Source organism: Pseudophryne corroboree, chromosome 1 (assembly GCF_028390025.1).
Source record: "Pseudophryne corroboree isolate aPseCor3 chromosome 1, aPseCor3.hap2, whole genome shotgun sequence".
In the NCBI taxonomy this organism is placed as follows: domain Eukaryota; kingdom Metazoa; phylum Chordata; class Amphibia; order Anura; family Myobatrachidae; genus Pseudophryne; species Pseudophryne corroboree.
Genome location: NC_086444.1, coordinates 625,760,585 through 625,774,842, shown reverse-complemented (window position 1 = coordinate 625,774,842; position 14,258 = coordinate 625,760,585). Strand labels below are relative to the sequence as shown.

General features: G+C 45.8%; 1 protein-coding gene across 2 annotated transcripts in view; it reads right to left on the bottom strand.

The window, feature by feature from the left end:
- Window positions 1–14,258, bottom strand: part of CPAMD8 (C3 and PZP like alpha-2-macroglobulin domain containing 8) — a 300,356-nt gene that overhangs the window by 196,657 nt on the left and 89,441 nt on the right. For both annotated transcript variants that reach the window (XM_063914497.1, XM_063914498.1), the window contains exons 3-6: window positions 8,381–8,403; window positions 4,943–5,108; window positions 4,397–4,449; window positions 1,080–1,097 (exon numbers count right to left, since the gene is read on the bottom strand). In XM_063914497.1, the coding sequence (XP_063770567.1) occupies window positions 1,080–1,097; window positions 4,397–4,449; window positions 4,943–5,108; window positions 8,381–8,403 (260 nt within the window). The remainder of the gene's footprint in view (window positions 1–1,079; window positions 1,098–4,396; window positions 4,450–4,942; window positions 5,109–8,380; window positions 8,404–14,258) is intronic.

Below are 14,258 nucleotides of genomic sequence, written 5' to 3'. Positions count from 1 at the left end.
AAAGCAAAGGAGGCAATGTAATAAGCAATATAGTGGTGGTTAGCATGACAGTAGCAGATTTAACCACCAGATTTTCCGGCAACCAAATTAAAATCTATAAGTAACCGTAGCTAAAGCAAAACCTTTTGGTGGCCTTAGTTTAGATTTGCCTAAATCTCTCCTTTGAGAGAAATGGATACAGCTTGAGTCAGAATTGTTTGACAGATACAGGGCCTAATTCAGTAACGATTGCAGATTCTGCTCTTTAGCAGAATCTGCAATTCTTGCAATCACATGCTGGGGGCCTCCCATCTCAGGGCAAAGCCACCCAGCATGCGACACGCCGCCCACCCACTGCGATCACGCTCTAACTGCAATCACAATGCAATTAGAGCGTGGTCGCAGAAACTACTGTAGCTACCTGCCAGCGCAGCCTGGCTGCGACGGCAGGAGTGATGCCGCCATTTTTTCAATCGGAGCGGCTGCGTGTGATGCCACAGACACGCCGCCTTTCCCCCGAAAATGATCGGTTGCCGCCCCCCACCTGTCCCACAAACGCCTCTGCCTGTCAATCGTGTTCCATCCTTCATTAGCATACTACCGGACGCTAGCTACAAGGTTCAGTTGGATGTGCAGCACATCCAACCAAGCGCTCGTAGCTAGTGACCGCAGGAGCACGCAATCCCCCATACACACTGAGTGATGTAGGCAACATGTTGTTACGAAATGGTGTATCGTGCTGATATCGCTCTAGTGTGTACCCGGCTTAAGGCAGAGATTTGTCAAAGCATAGAGAGAGGTAAAATGAAGAAAGATAAAGTACCAACCAATCAGCTCCTGTAATTTTTCAAACACCACCTGTAAATTGACAGTTAAAAGATGATTGGTTGGTAATTTATCTCTATAAACTTTATCTCACTCCAAGCTTTGATAAATCTCCTCCTTAGAGATATTATGCATATTTCCCATATTTAATTATCTCATTAGCAAACAGTGTTACTCTATAGGTGGCCCAGAGAATCACATTTAGAGCTATTTTTACTTTATAATCTTTGAATAGCACTTCACTGAGTAAAAAAAAAAACCTAAAGAAAACTTACCAATATATAAGCTTCAACCTGGAATAGAAACAACATTTCAATAGGAAAATCAGATAGGGGAAACATAGAGTGACTATAGTTCACTCAGCAACATTAACATACATTTTACTATTAAACAAAATAAAACTTACATTCATTTATTTCAATTGCTAGATAACAGGTTTGTGCTTTTTAACATTCTAGAACAATCCTGAGTGTCTGATAACTTTTCTATAAAGGTATCAAGGAGCAAAACTTGGGGAGGAATTCAAGTGGACGCAAGGTTTTGACCGAAAAAAAAACAACTTGCAGATCTCTAACTCAATATTGGATTACTGCGGGTATACATGCTTCCGATATCCACAGTATCTAATAAAAAAATAAATGCACACAGGGTTTTCAGCTGTGAAAACCCACGGAATGAATACAATTTTCAAAATAAATAAATAATGCGTATCTGTCCGGCGGCCTCCGCGGCTTCCAGTGGTCTCCCTTCCATCCTTGCACTGGGGAGGGGGCTGATGGGAGGCAAGGGGGCTGCTGGGAGGGATGTAGTTCTCCCAGCTGTTGCCTTTAGGGGGGGGTTTACACACACACACACACACACACACACACACACACACACACACACACACATTACATTCGTCGTTGCTGCAAGAGACTAGGGGACTAATTCAGACCTGTTTGCTCGCTAGGATTTTTTTGCAGTCCTGCGTTCGCATAGTAGCCGCTCATAGAGAAGTGTGTTTTTGCTTTGCAAGTGTGCGAACGCATGTCTAGCAGAGCTGTACAAACAGATCTTGTGCAGTCTCTGCGCAGCCCAGGACTTTTCCAACCACTCCCAGAAAACGGTCAGTTGCCACCCACAAACGGCTTTTTCCTGTCAATCTCCTTGCGAACGCCCGTGCAAATGGATTCTTCACACAAACCCATCGCTGAGCGGCGATCTGCCTTGTACCCGTGCGACATGCCTGCGCATTGTGGTGCATACGCATGCACAGTTTAGACCTGATCGCCCGCTGTAAGAAAACGCAGCCTAGCGATCAGGTCTGAATTAACCCCTGGGACCCGATGCAGGATAAAGAAGATATATAAGGTGAATAATTAATGTCAAATGGAATCTTACAATTGCTTAATTAGTCCTTGGGGAGGGGGGAGGGGGTGCCGCAAGGGTGCTGGAGCAAGTCACAATGACTTTTACTAAAAATAACCATTTTAGGAAAAATCTGACTTGCTCTGGGGGTGTGTGTGAAAAAAGATGCAGTGATTTCTATTGAAATCACAGTGTCTCATTTTCTCTCCTGTAACTGAATAGAAAAACCTGTGGCTGCTGTTTTTTTTTTATTTCCCGCCATCAACTGAATTCCCCCCATAATGCACACTAAATTAGTCAGCTATTCTAGTAATTAATAACAGAAATATGCAATTTAAAATTCAAAGTCATTTATACAATGTAATTTGCAATGATGACAAAATATCTATACCTCTTTTCCACTGCGATCTGGGAAATTGCTGAGTCTATCAACCCAGCAAATCCCCAGGTCTCGGCTCCATGACCCTGGTTGGGACTTAGCCCCGGGGTAATTTGCGTTTACACTGACCACAATTGCAGGATTTGCATGTTCACATGCAAAAACCTGGTATTTTGAAGTCAGTAGAAACAGGGCCGTTTCTTGGGGGCAGGCGAGCAGTGCAACCGCCGCGGCACTAACTGTGGCTCCCTGCTTCCCCCTCCTATTTCTCCCCGAGTAACCCGCTCGGGGGGCAGAGTTTCACGGAATGACACGGTTGCGTCGTTACGTCACGACGCAACCCCGTCACTCCGCGAAACTCCCACCCACCCACCCCCGAGCGGAGTACAGAGGGGGATCCAAGTTAGGAAGAGGGAAAGGCCGGCGCGAGGAGCGACTGGTGAGGCGGGCCAAAGAGCGGTAATCGCCTCTGTAAGTATTCTCTCTCTCTCTCTCTCCCTCAATGTGTAAAATGGGGACACCTGCCGTAATGTGTGAAATGGGGACACTTGCCTGCTGTAGTGTGGGGATTTAATGTATCAAGGGCATTGCGGTGTGTGGCATAATATGGTGCAGGGGGCATTACTGTGTAGGGCTTAATATGGTAGAATTTTTTTTCCCTGTGGTGGTCGTGATCTGTTGGAGCAGGGTCAAAAACTGGCTTGTGAGGTAGTCTTTTCAGACGAGGCCATGCCCATTTAAATGAGGCCACACCCATTTAGATGAGGCCACGCCCCGTTGTCGGGTGCGCGCACAAGTTTGTCAGGCAGGATTTTCCCACAGTTGCAAGGTTTTACCTATTCAATTGCCAGCAAGAAAATGAACTGTGCTAATTTAATTTGTATAGAAGTTGACACTGCTTTTTTTTCACAGCTTCAGAGTAGGTTCAATTTTTCTTAAAATCTTTATTTTTATGTCAAAATGTCTGGACTTGCTTCTGAACACCTTGACCCCCCCCTTCCCCCCATCCCATTTCCTAATTAGGCATCCCATATCTTTAATTAGTCCAATAAAGATATGTAATTATAGCTACTTAAAAAATTAAATACATTTTGTTTGTTAATTTATGTATCCAAATGTAATTTTAGTATTTATTATTTTTTTATATATTTTTTAAATTAGCGTAACATCTAAAATTACCCCAAAATCAATTTTTATGCATTTTTTGTTTACTTCATATGGAATTAAATGAAATTCATAAACTTTTTACTTTTTTTTAGATGCATTAATCAACCATTTAATGCATTTTTAAAAAAACACATTTTTTTTCCCTTTGGGACAGCAATAAATATGTTTACTGTTACCCAATATTTATTTTTAAAAATTTTTTAGGGTGCAGGCTATTCCACTTTTTTTTTATTATTATTTCCCATTGGTCTCAGTAAAAATAAAAGTATGATACCCGCATATTTTTCGTCTGGGAAAATCACATGACCAATTGTAAGTGTCCTAAAGCTTGAAACATTACTGGTATCCTCCTACCTTTGCTGTCTATATAGTCCTTTCCTCCTCTAACCCTAACCCTTTAGGGGGTGGCGCCTAGGGATAACCACCCCCCTAGTGCCTTACCCCAGTTTCCCTAGTGCCTAACCCTAAATACCCTCCCATCCCTCCCCCCCGGGGCTCTAATGTGAACCACAATACTTACCTTCGGGATGGCATCTGGCGGTGTTCTGGCGCCAGTCTCCTGAGTGGTGTTGGGATTTCAGCATTGGTCAGCTGACCGCCGGCATCCCTACCCTAGGGATGCTGTACGCATCCTCATTTAACTTCTGTTTGTGTTCCATAGTGAACATAACAGACTTCAAAACATGAAAAAAAAAATACCTTTTCCTTGGCTGGCTGTAGGTCCGGAGTCACCATGTACATATTGATCAGCACTAGAGACAGAGATAGTGTGAATGTACAGTCCCCAGTTTAACACATTAACTAACACACACACACACACACACACACACACACACACACACACACACACACACAAAGAGAGATAGGCAGATATACACAAATATATACTCACATATACTGTGTGTGTAGATAGATAGATAGATAGATAGATAGATAGATAGATAGATAGATAGATAGATAGATAGATAGATAGATAAGTGTTTCCCAACCTCAGTCCTCAAGGGACATTAGTAATCCAGATTTTAAGTGTATCCATGCTTGAGCACAGTTAAATAACTGAGATGCTAATTGAGTCACCTGTGCTCAAGTATGGATATCCTAAAAACCTGGACTGGTAGTGTGCCTTGAGGACCAAGATTTTGAAACTAATATATAATCCTACACACACACACACACACACACACACACACGCATATATACACATGCTGTATATGCATTTGCAGACACATACAAAATTCATCTTACCTTTCTGCTTGGGTTTGTACACAGGTTTATCAGTCTGTATAAACAATGTTAATCCTTTGCTATCCAATGTAACAGTTGTAGAGTTGTGGAAAATGAATCCTTCATCACTCAAATGGCGATTGCCCCAAACCTTAAGATGAGCTTGACCTCTTAGTCCTGGTGGCACCTGTAACAGAGAATATATGATGAGCACATGAGTCTTCAGCATATGTAAGTCAGTTGAGTAGTAAGAGTAATGGGCCCTACACACTTGCCGATGTGTGCGGGCGATATGAACGTTCTCGTTCAGTAATATACGAGAAATCGTCCCTATCGCTCAGTGTGTATACACCAATGATGAACGATGCGCGGCCCCGCGGTTCTCGTTAGTTCTCCATCTCTTTGCAATGCAAGTCAATTTGGACGATGATCGATCATCACTCAGATCAATCATAGTCAAAATTGCAAGCATCGCTGAGTGTGTAGACCCCTGTAGACTGCAGGGCTTTATCTATAATAGCACACTTGTGATACAAATGTGAAATCACATATGTATATAACATCAGGGTTATAGGGTATCTAAGGAACACGAAGAGGTATCCAGTCTGCATATAAACAGTCCAGCTGCCTAAAAACCAGAACCATAACTAGACAGTTTAGCACCTGGGACTAGAAGGAAATTTTATACCCTGTAAATCATCAATTTTACCGAGATTAACCTAAAATATTAATTTGCTGTGTCATGTGGGGGTGGGGCTGGTAAGCACTGTGGGGACATGTGTATCTGGCACTGTGGGCATAGCAGGCACTGTGGGGACATGTGTATCTGCACTGGGGGCATAGCAGGCACTGTGGGGACATGTGTATCTGGCACGGGGGGCATATCTGGCACTGTGGGGACATGTGTATCTGGCACGGGGGGCATATCTGGCACTGTGGGGACATGTGTATCTGGCACTGGGGGCATATCTGGCACTGGGGGCATAGGAGGCACTGTGGGGACATGTGTATCTGGCACTGGGGGCATATCTGGCACTGTGGGGACATGTGTATCTGGCACTGGGGGCATATCTGGCACTGGGGGCATAGCAGGCACTATGGGGACATGTGTATCTGGCACTGGGGGCATATCTGGCACTGTGGGGACATGTGTATCTGGCACTGGGGGCATATCTGGCACTGGGGGCATATCTGGCACTGGGGGGACATGTGTATCTGCACTGGGGGCATAGCAGGCACTGTGAGGACATGTGTATCTGGCACTGGGGGCATAGCAGGCACTGGGGGCATATCTGGCACTTGTGGAATAGCAGGCACTGGGGACATGTGTACCTGGCACTGGGGGCATAGCAGGCACTGTGGGGACATGTGTACCTGGCACTGGGGGCATAGCAGGCACTGTGGGGACATGTGTATCTGGCACTGGGGGCACAGCTGGCACTGTGGGGGCATATGTATCTGGCACTGGGGGCATAGCTGGACCTGAGGGGACATGTGTATCTGGCACTGGGGCATAGCTGGCACTGTGGGGACATATGTATCTGGCACTGGCGACATGTGTATCTGGCACTGGGGGCATATATGTATCTGGCACTGTGGGGGCATATATGTATCTGGCACTGTGGAGGCACCAATTTTTTGGCATTTTTATATGTATGTGGCACTGTACTGGGGCATTATATGTAGGTGGCATTATACAACATGACGAAAAACGGGCTTATGATATGAGGTCATACTTCTACAAACGTCATACCGAAACGTGTGCACACAAAAATGGGGTGTGGCTTTGTGACAACTAGGCCACCCCCCTGTATTTGCGCGCACGCCGAAGGTGTGCGCATGATAGTGCTCTTGCTCTTGACTACAGATCTTTTCTGGCTCTTTGCTTCTGACTGGTTGGCCACCCCTGCTCTACAGCCATGAGTTTGGTTATTAAATAGCCAAGATTTTCAATGGTTTTGGTACCAGGAGAGACACAACCAACAAAGGGGCATATCCAATTGCGGGCAATGTATTTGCACCCGCAAGTCAGTCACTATACAGCAGCTTGAAGTCGCACAATTTTGTTTGCAGCACCCTAGGGCTGCGTATAAAATTGTGAAATTTTTTTTCAGGTTATCCAATTAAACCCCGTTGGGTTTTTTTACATCTGAAAAAAATTTGTTTTTCAGCCAAAAACACATAGGATCCATAAATGTCACGGTCCTATGTATTTTCGAGACCACAATCGGAGGAAAAAAGGGCTGGATTTGATTTTGCCTGCCGGCACCAGGGCTAATTGGATAGCCACAGGCAAGGTAATTAGCAGCGGTAATTGGCTAATAAATACTACTCAAAATGTACTAGTATGTGCCACTTCTAAATGTATTTATTTCCATGGTCATATGTTCTTTCACCAAATTTCTTATGTCTTTCCTTTAGCCCCCTTACTGTACTAACCTCCCAATACTGATATCTCCAGTATACTTACAGGCAGTAAAGCTCACCCTTCCGAACTCTACATACCGCTCATATTCATACAACAGACTGAACGTGGAACATTTCAAACCTTTAGCTATACGTTATATAATAAATGGTAGCAATATGTGACTGAGTAGTTACTATCACTTCACATTCTCCTGTCTATCTCACTGTATTGCTCTTTCTTTATTCATTATTCATATACTGATTTTGTTGTATATTATATTGCTCATCATTACATATAATTAGCTGAATATTCTAGAAATGCGGAGATTCACTGGGTGATAAAAGGATAAAGTGAGATTAGTATATATTCTCTGGAAATGTACAAATTCCTCCAATGTGAAGCTAACATGTATCCACTCCCTTCCTTTAAAATGACTAATAGACGTAAAAAGAGCCCCATTCCTGACACATAGATCCCATCCTGCCAAATGCACACATTACAGTCACATCTTAGTGCCTCTCCCTGTGCTCTCCACCTCTCCACATGGGAGCTCTCCCACCACAAGTGGAAAATCTGAAACATGCTCACATTTATATGGTGAATATTTTTGTGTTGCTTTATCTTCAGTGCAAGACTGGAGAATAGTGTAAGTGAGTGAAATATATTACATAAAGTTGTCTCAAAAGGTATCAGTTGCATAAACATACATGTGACATGGCCAGATTTGTGTTTAGTAACTTCTCATGTTTAGGCTACTGACACATACAGTATGAGGGATGTAGTTGCCTACATATGCATAGTAGTTTTTGGCACACTAACATGACATGCGGGGCGGATTAGCCCTGTGCTTGGCGTCCCCCCGCATGTCTGAATGCCCGTCGTAGCTGTGCTAAATTTAGCACAGCTGCGATCAACTCGGAGTGACCCCCTTTGTCTGATCACCCATATTTATTTCTGGGTGTGTTTTTATTATTCCTTTTTATTATTTTTTTTCTTAATTACAGTAGATTATGTGAAAGTCACACCAGATGTTACTGGTTGTTTCTACTCACCTTGATCTTCACCACTCCTTTATCTGAAACATAAAAGAACAGAAAAGAGTGAGATTCAGTACTAGCCATTACTTTTGAGCAGTGTATTGAAAGCACAGAACATCAAACAAGTATAATTCATATATTATACTTGGTTGATGAGGAAACCATGAATTGTAAGGATGCATTTATTAGTCATGTAGTATTTACATCATAATTCTAGAAGCAAATGTATAAATGGGATAAAATCTTCTGTACTGTAAATCCTATATGGGATAAGATCTCCTCTACTGTATAAATGGGATAATGTACCCCCTCTCTTAAACAAATGATAAGACACTATCAAGGGTATTCAATTCCCTACAATATGCAGCTGCAATGTTTGGCTGCACACTTCCCAATAGAATCCAATTGACAATTTTTTAGGAACAGCTTTATATAGAAGATTGTTTTTGAAATACCAGCAATTGAAAAATAAGATTTTACTTACCGGTAAATCTTTTTCTCGTAGTCCGCAGAGGATGCTGGGACTCCGTAAGGACCATGGGGAATAGACGGGCTCAGCAGGAGATAGGCACTTTAAGAAAGACTTTAGGATTCTGGGTGTGCACTGGCCCCTCCCTCTGTGCCCCTCCTCCAGACCTCAGTTAGAGAAACTGTGCCCAGAGGAGACGGACAGTACGAGGAAAGGATTTTAGTTAACCTAAGGGCAAGATTCATACCAGCCACACCGCATAACCTGTGATAAACTATCCAGTTAACAGCATGAACAACAACATAGACTCGGTTCAAACCGATGAAACTATAACATAACCCTTATGTACACAATAACTATATACAAGTCTTGCAGAAGAAGTCCGCACTTGGGACGGGCGCCCAGCATCCTCTACGGACTACGAGAAAAAGATTTACCGGTAAGTAAAATCTTATTTTCTCTAACGTCCTAGAGGATGCTGGGACTCCGTAAGGACCATGGGGATTATACCAAAGCTCCCAAACAGGCGGGAGAGTGCGGATGACTCTGCAGCACCGATTGAGCAAACAGGAGGTCCTCCTCAGCCAGGGTATCAAACTTATAGAACTTTGCAAAGGTGTTTGACCCCGACCAAGTAGCTGCTCGGCACAACTGTAATGCCGAGACCCCTCGGGCAGCCGCCCAAGAAGAGCCCACCTTCCTAGTGGAATGGGCCTTAACCGATTTAGGCAATGGTAATCCTGCCGTAGAATGCGCCTGCTGAATCGTGTTACAGATCCAGTGAGCAATAGTCTGCTTTGAAGCAGGAGCGCCAAGCTTGTTGGTGTTATGATTCCAGCACTCTGGTCTGAGGAGATCTTATTGCAAGGACCGGAGCACTGGAACGTAATGCTGGGAAAGGGGAATGGAAAGGGAATAGCCCCTGGCGCCCTATCTCCGTTGTCTCGCCCGTGCTGTCAGTACACTCTTGCGAGACTATGGTTGCTTGAGCCCATGGCAGCCGCGTTTGAAGGGCGGATTACGTCTGCCCAACTTCGATGCCCCCTCAGGTCTTAATGAGAGACAAAGAGTGTACCGAGACAGGGTGATAACAAGGGGCCCTCTTACTGAAACAACCAAAGCCAGGGGCTACTAACTAGCCTAAAACTAAATGTATGTGCAGCTTGCCGCCAAAGGAAAAGAACAACAAAGGAAATGCTGAGCACACGCCCACACAATACTTTTGTGTACCGGCAGTGACAGCATAAGCAGAACCCTCTGCAAAACACCAGTGACAGAAATAATAATGGAATACAGCGGCCTAGGCCGACGGACGCGGCAGAGCCGCTACTCACGGAACCGGTACGAATACTGGCAAACGGACAGGAACTCCCAATGCTGCTGACACAGACTCTTAGAACTGGAGGACAGGCAGAATCCCAAACGAAAAGACCGGTGGACACCAAGAAGCCAGAAACTTGACCAGGCACAGGCAAAGGCACTGGACCTCAGGACAGGAACGCCTCACGGCAGGACACGGGATCAGACATAGGAATCGACACAGGGACTGACTCAGGAATCGACACAGGAAGCTCAGGAACTAGCAGGAACCAAGCTCAGAACTCAAGCAGACCGGATACCCAGAAATATCACCAGCGTCTGTGAATTGCAGTCAGCCAGCATATAACAGAGAGGCCTAATTAATAATCTCATGCAGCTGCCCTGTTGCATGACTCCAAACTGACAAGATGCAATTAGCAGCCAGGTGAGGCTGAACACATGGGAACAAGCTGCAATTACACAGACTCACCAGCGGCAGCAGACAAGAGTATTCTAAAACAGAGCAACAGGAAATCCTGGCATGCAAGACAACTTTATAAACATAAAATAGGAATGAACCACTACCTGTGGTTCATAACAGTATCCCCTCCTTAAGGGTGAGCTCCGAGCACCCCATGACACCCACGGGGAACATGAACAGAAGTATAACATAAAATACATAACCAAAATGCAAAAATGGAAATGAGCCACAGCAGTGGCTCATAACATTACCCCCCCCCCTTGAGGAGGGGTCAAAGGACCCCAAAATACAGACTATCCAAAACAAGGGATACACAAAAAAAAACCTGACACACTGGTCTAACAGACACGAAAACAGAAACAAGCTGCAACCACAGCTTGTAACAGTGCCCTCCCCCTGACGGTGGCCACTGGACACAAGATAAGGAAAAAAAATCTTTTTTTTTTTTTTTAATATCAAGGCAAGAGTCAAAAATTATTTCTTTTTCTTCTTTTTACAAAGCTCTTTAGGTCTGACCAAGGTAATTCCCCAAACATTGTCTGAACTGATGGTACCACCCAGCAAGGCTGCGTTCAAATCAGAGACAGGTTTCTTACCCTTGGGAGCTGAACTTTCTGGCAAAGTACTATTATTAGAAGAAGAAGAAGTCAGAAAAGCACATCCTGCAGTCAAAACAACGGGCTGGGACTCTTGTGCCGAGTTTACAGTATATGGTGGACTCTCAGCAGACAAGACGGGTGTCTTAGAGGAACCTGAACCAATTTCTTTGGAACCATATCTTTTAATAATTGCATCACTGAATGCTGGGGGATCCTGAAGAATGGGATCTTCAGCTTTCATTAGGCTGGTCGCCCACTCAAAAGGCTCTCCTCTAAAAGAATAAATCAGATAAAGCACAAGGTTCTCTGAAGTGATGCCCAGAAATGGTCTAGACAACATAATAATGTAATAGTGTTTGTAAAGCGCCAGAAAATGGGCTAAGTCCCCATCAAAGATTATGGATGTTGAGATATCAGAGTCAGGATCTGTTTCCTTCCCATCTGACTGAATGGAGTGCTTTGCTAGGACCTGGTCACTATTGACCTTACTCGAGGCTGAGACTCTCTGAACCCCACCCGGGGCAGTGACTTTCTGAACCCCACCCGGGGCAGTGACTTTCTGAACCCCACCCGGGGCAGTGACTTTCTGAACCCCACCCGGGGCAGTGACTTTCTGAACCCCACCCGGGGCAGTGACTTTCGGGAACCCCGCTGGGGCAGTGGCCTCCGGGAACCCCGCTGGGGCAGTGGCCTCCGGGAACCCCGCTGGGGCAGTGGCCTCCGGGAACCCCGCTGGGGCAGTGGCCTCCGGGAACCCCGCTGGGGCAGTGGCCTCCGATTCATTTACTGGGACCGAGCCGTCGGCCTCCCCCACTGGGACCGAGCCATCGGCCTCCCTCTCTGAGTCGATAATTATCGAAACTTCTCCCGGGACTATGACTTCCGGAACTTTTGCTGAAGCTATAACCTTCAGCACCTCCACTAATGCTACACCTCTTAAGTTCTTTCCTGGGGAAGCGACCTCTAGACCCTTCTTAGAGGCTGCGTCTCTCGAGACCCCACTTGGGGATATTACTTCAAAGATCCCTTCTGGGGTTTTGCTTCTCGAGTTCCCTTCTAGAACTATGGTTTCAGATACCCTTTCTGGGGTTGCGCTCTTCAAGTCCCTACCTGGGGTAACAGCTTCTGAGACCCCTTCTGGTATGGAAACCTGAGCTAAAATATTTGATGTCCCTCTATAAGCTAGAGCATCGGGTACCGCTCCAGCACTCTGGGCATCGGGTACCGCTCCAGCACTCTGGGCATCGGGTACCGCTCCAGCACTCTGGGCATCGGGTACCGCTCCAGCACTCTGGGCATCGGGTACCGCACCAAGATCCTGAGCATCGGGCACCTCTCCAGGACCCTGGGCAACGGGCACCACTCCAGGAACCTGGGCAACGGGCACCACTCCAGGAACCTGGGCAACGGGCACCACTCCAGGAACCTGGGCATCGGGCACCACTCCAGGAACCTGGGCATCGGGCACCACTCCAGGAACCTGGGCATCGGGCACCACTCCAGGAACCTGGGCATCGGGCACCACTCCAGGAACCTGGGCATCAGGCACCACTCCAGGGGCTTGCAACTCTGCTTTAACAGGAACCTCAAGAGAGGAGAGAAACATTCTCTTTTGATTCCTAAATCTATAATAGGGCTCCCTTGCCCAAGGACCCCAATTATAGGACAGAGAGCTTTTTAGTGTGGGTTGTGTGACAAGTACCTCTGCCACAGTAGAGACAGGAGTAGGTCTTGTATCCTGACTCAACTTGGCCAGAGGGCAAGACTCATCACCACACTTTGGCTTGCGCAACTCACAGGTCTGCAGATAGTGGCCTAAACCCCCACAATAAAGGCATAAGATTAAGTTTCTGCGACGCAGACGCTCCTCTTCTGAGAGCCTGGGACGCAGAAAACTTTTAAACCTTTTCTCTTCAATTAAACCAGAGGATTCTCTTGTCACCATACTGTGAACAAGAGTCTCTTTAGAGATGTACTCTCAACGACTTCTGGCAAGATAAGCAAGATTTTAGTCAGAAGGTTTTGCAGTTGCTTTAGGGATTGCTGCAAAACTTCTAGTCGCTCTGGTCTCAAAGCACTGAAAACAGAGTTCAGGGCTGCGAGAGATGCCTGCAGGGCTTGCATAGTAGACATAGGAGGATTTAAAACTAGACAAGGCAAGACTAGACAAGGCAGGACTAGACAAGGCAGGACTAGACAAGGCAGGACTAGACAAGGCAGGACTAGACAAGGCAGGACTAAATTTTGCTAAACAAAACAAGACTTTTTTTTTTTTTTTTTTAACACCGGACTGGATTCTAACACCGGACTGGATTCTAACACCGGACTGGATTCTAACACCGGACTGGATTCTAGACTAGACACTGGACTGGGCCAAAAAAGAAAAAAAGTTTTATTTCTTTTTTGTGGTATGGCTGGTGATAATGTTATGATTCCAGCACTCTGGTCTGAGGAGATCTTATTGCAAGGACCGGAGCACTGGAACGTAATGCTGGGAAAGGGGAATGGAAAGGGAATAGCCCCTGGCGCCCTATCTCCGTTGTCTCGTCCGTGCTGTCAGTACACTCTTGCGAGACTATGGTTGCTTGAGCCCATGGCAGCCGCGTTTGAAGGGCGGATTACGTCTGCCCAACTTCGATGCCCCCTCAGGTCTTAATGAGAGACAAAGAGTGTACCGAGACAGGGTGATAACAAGGGGCCCTCTTACTGAAACAACCAAAGCCAGGGACTACTAACTAGCCTAAAACTAAATGTATGTGCAGCTTGCCGCCAAAGGAAAAGAACAACAAAGGAAATGCTGAGCACACGCCCACACAATACTTTTGTGTACCGGCGGTGACAGCATAAGCAGAACCCTCTGCAAAACACCAGTGACAGAAATAATAATGGAATACAGCGGCCTAGGCCGACGGACGCGGCAGAGCCACTACTCACGGAACCGGTACGAATACTGGCAAACGGACAGGAACTCCCAATGCTGCTGACACAGACTCTTAGAACTGGAGGACAGGCAGAATCCCAAACGAAAAGACCGGTGGACACCAA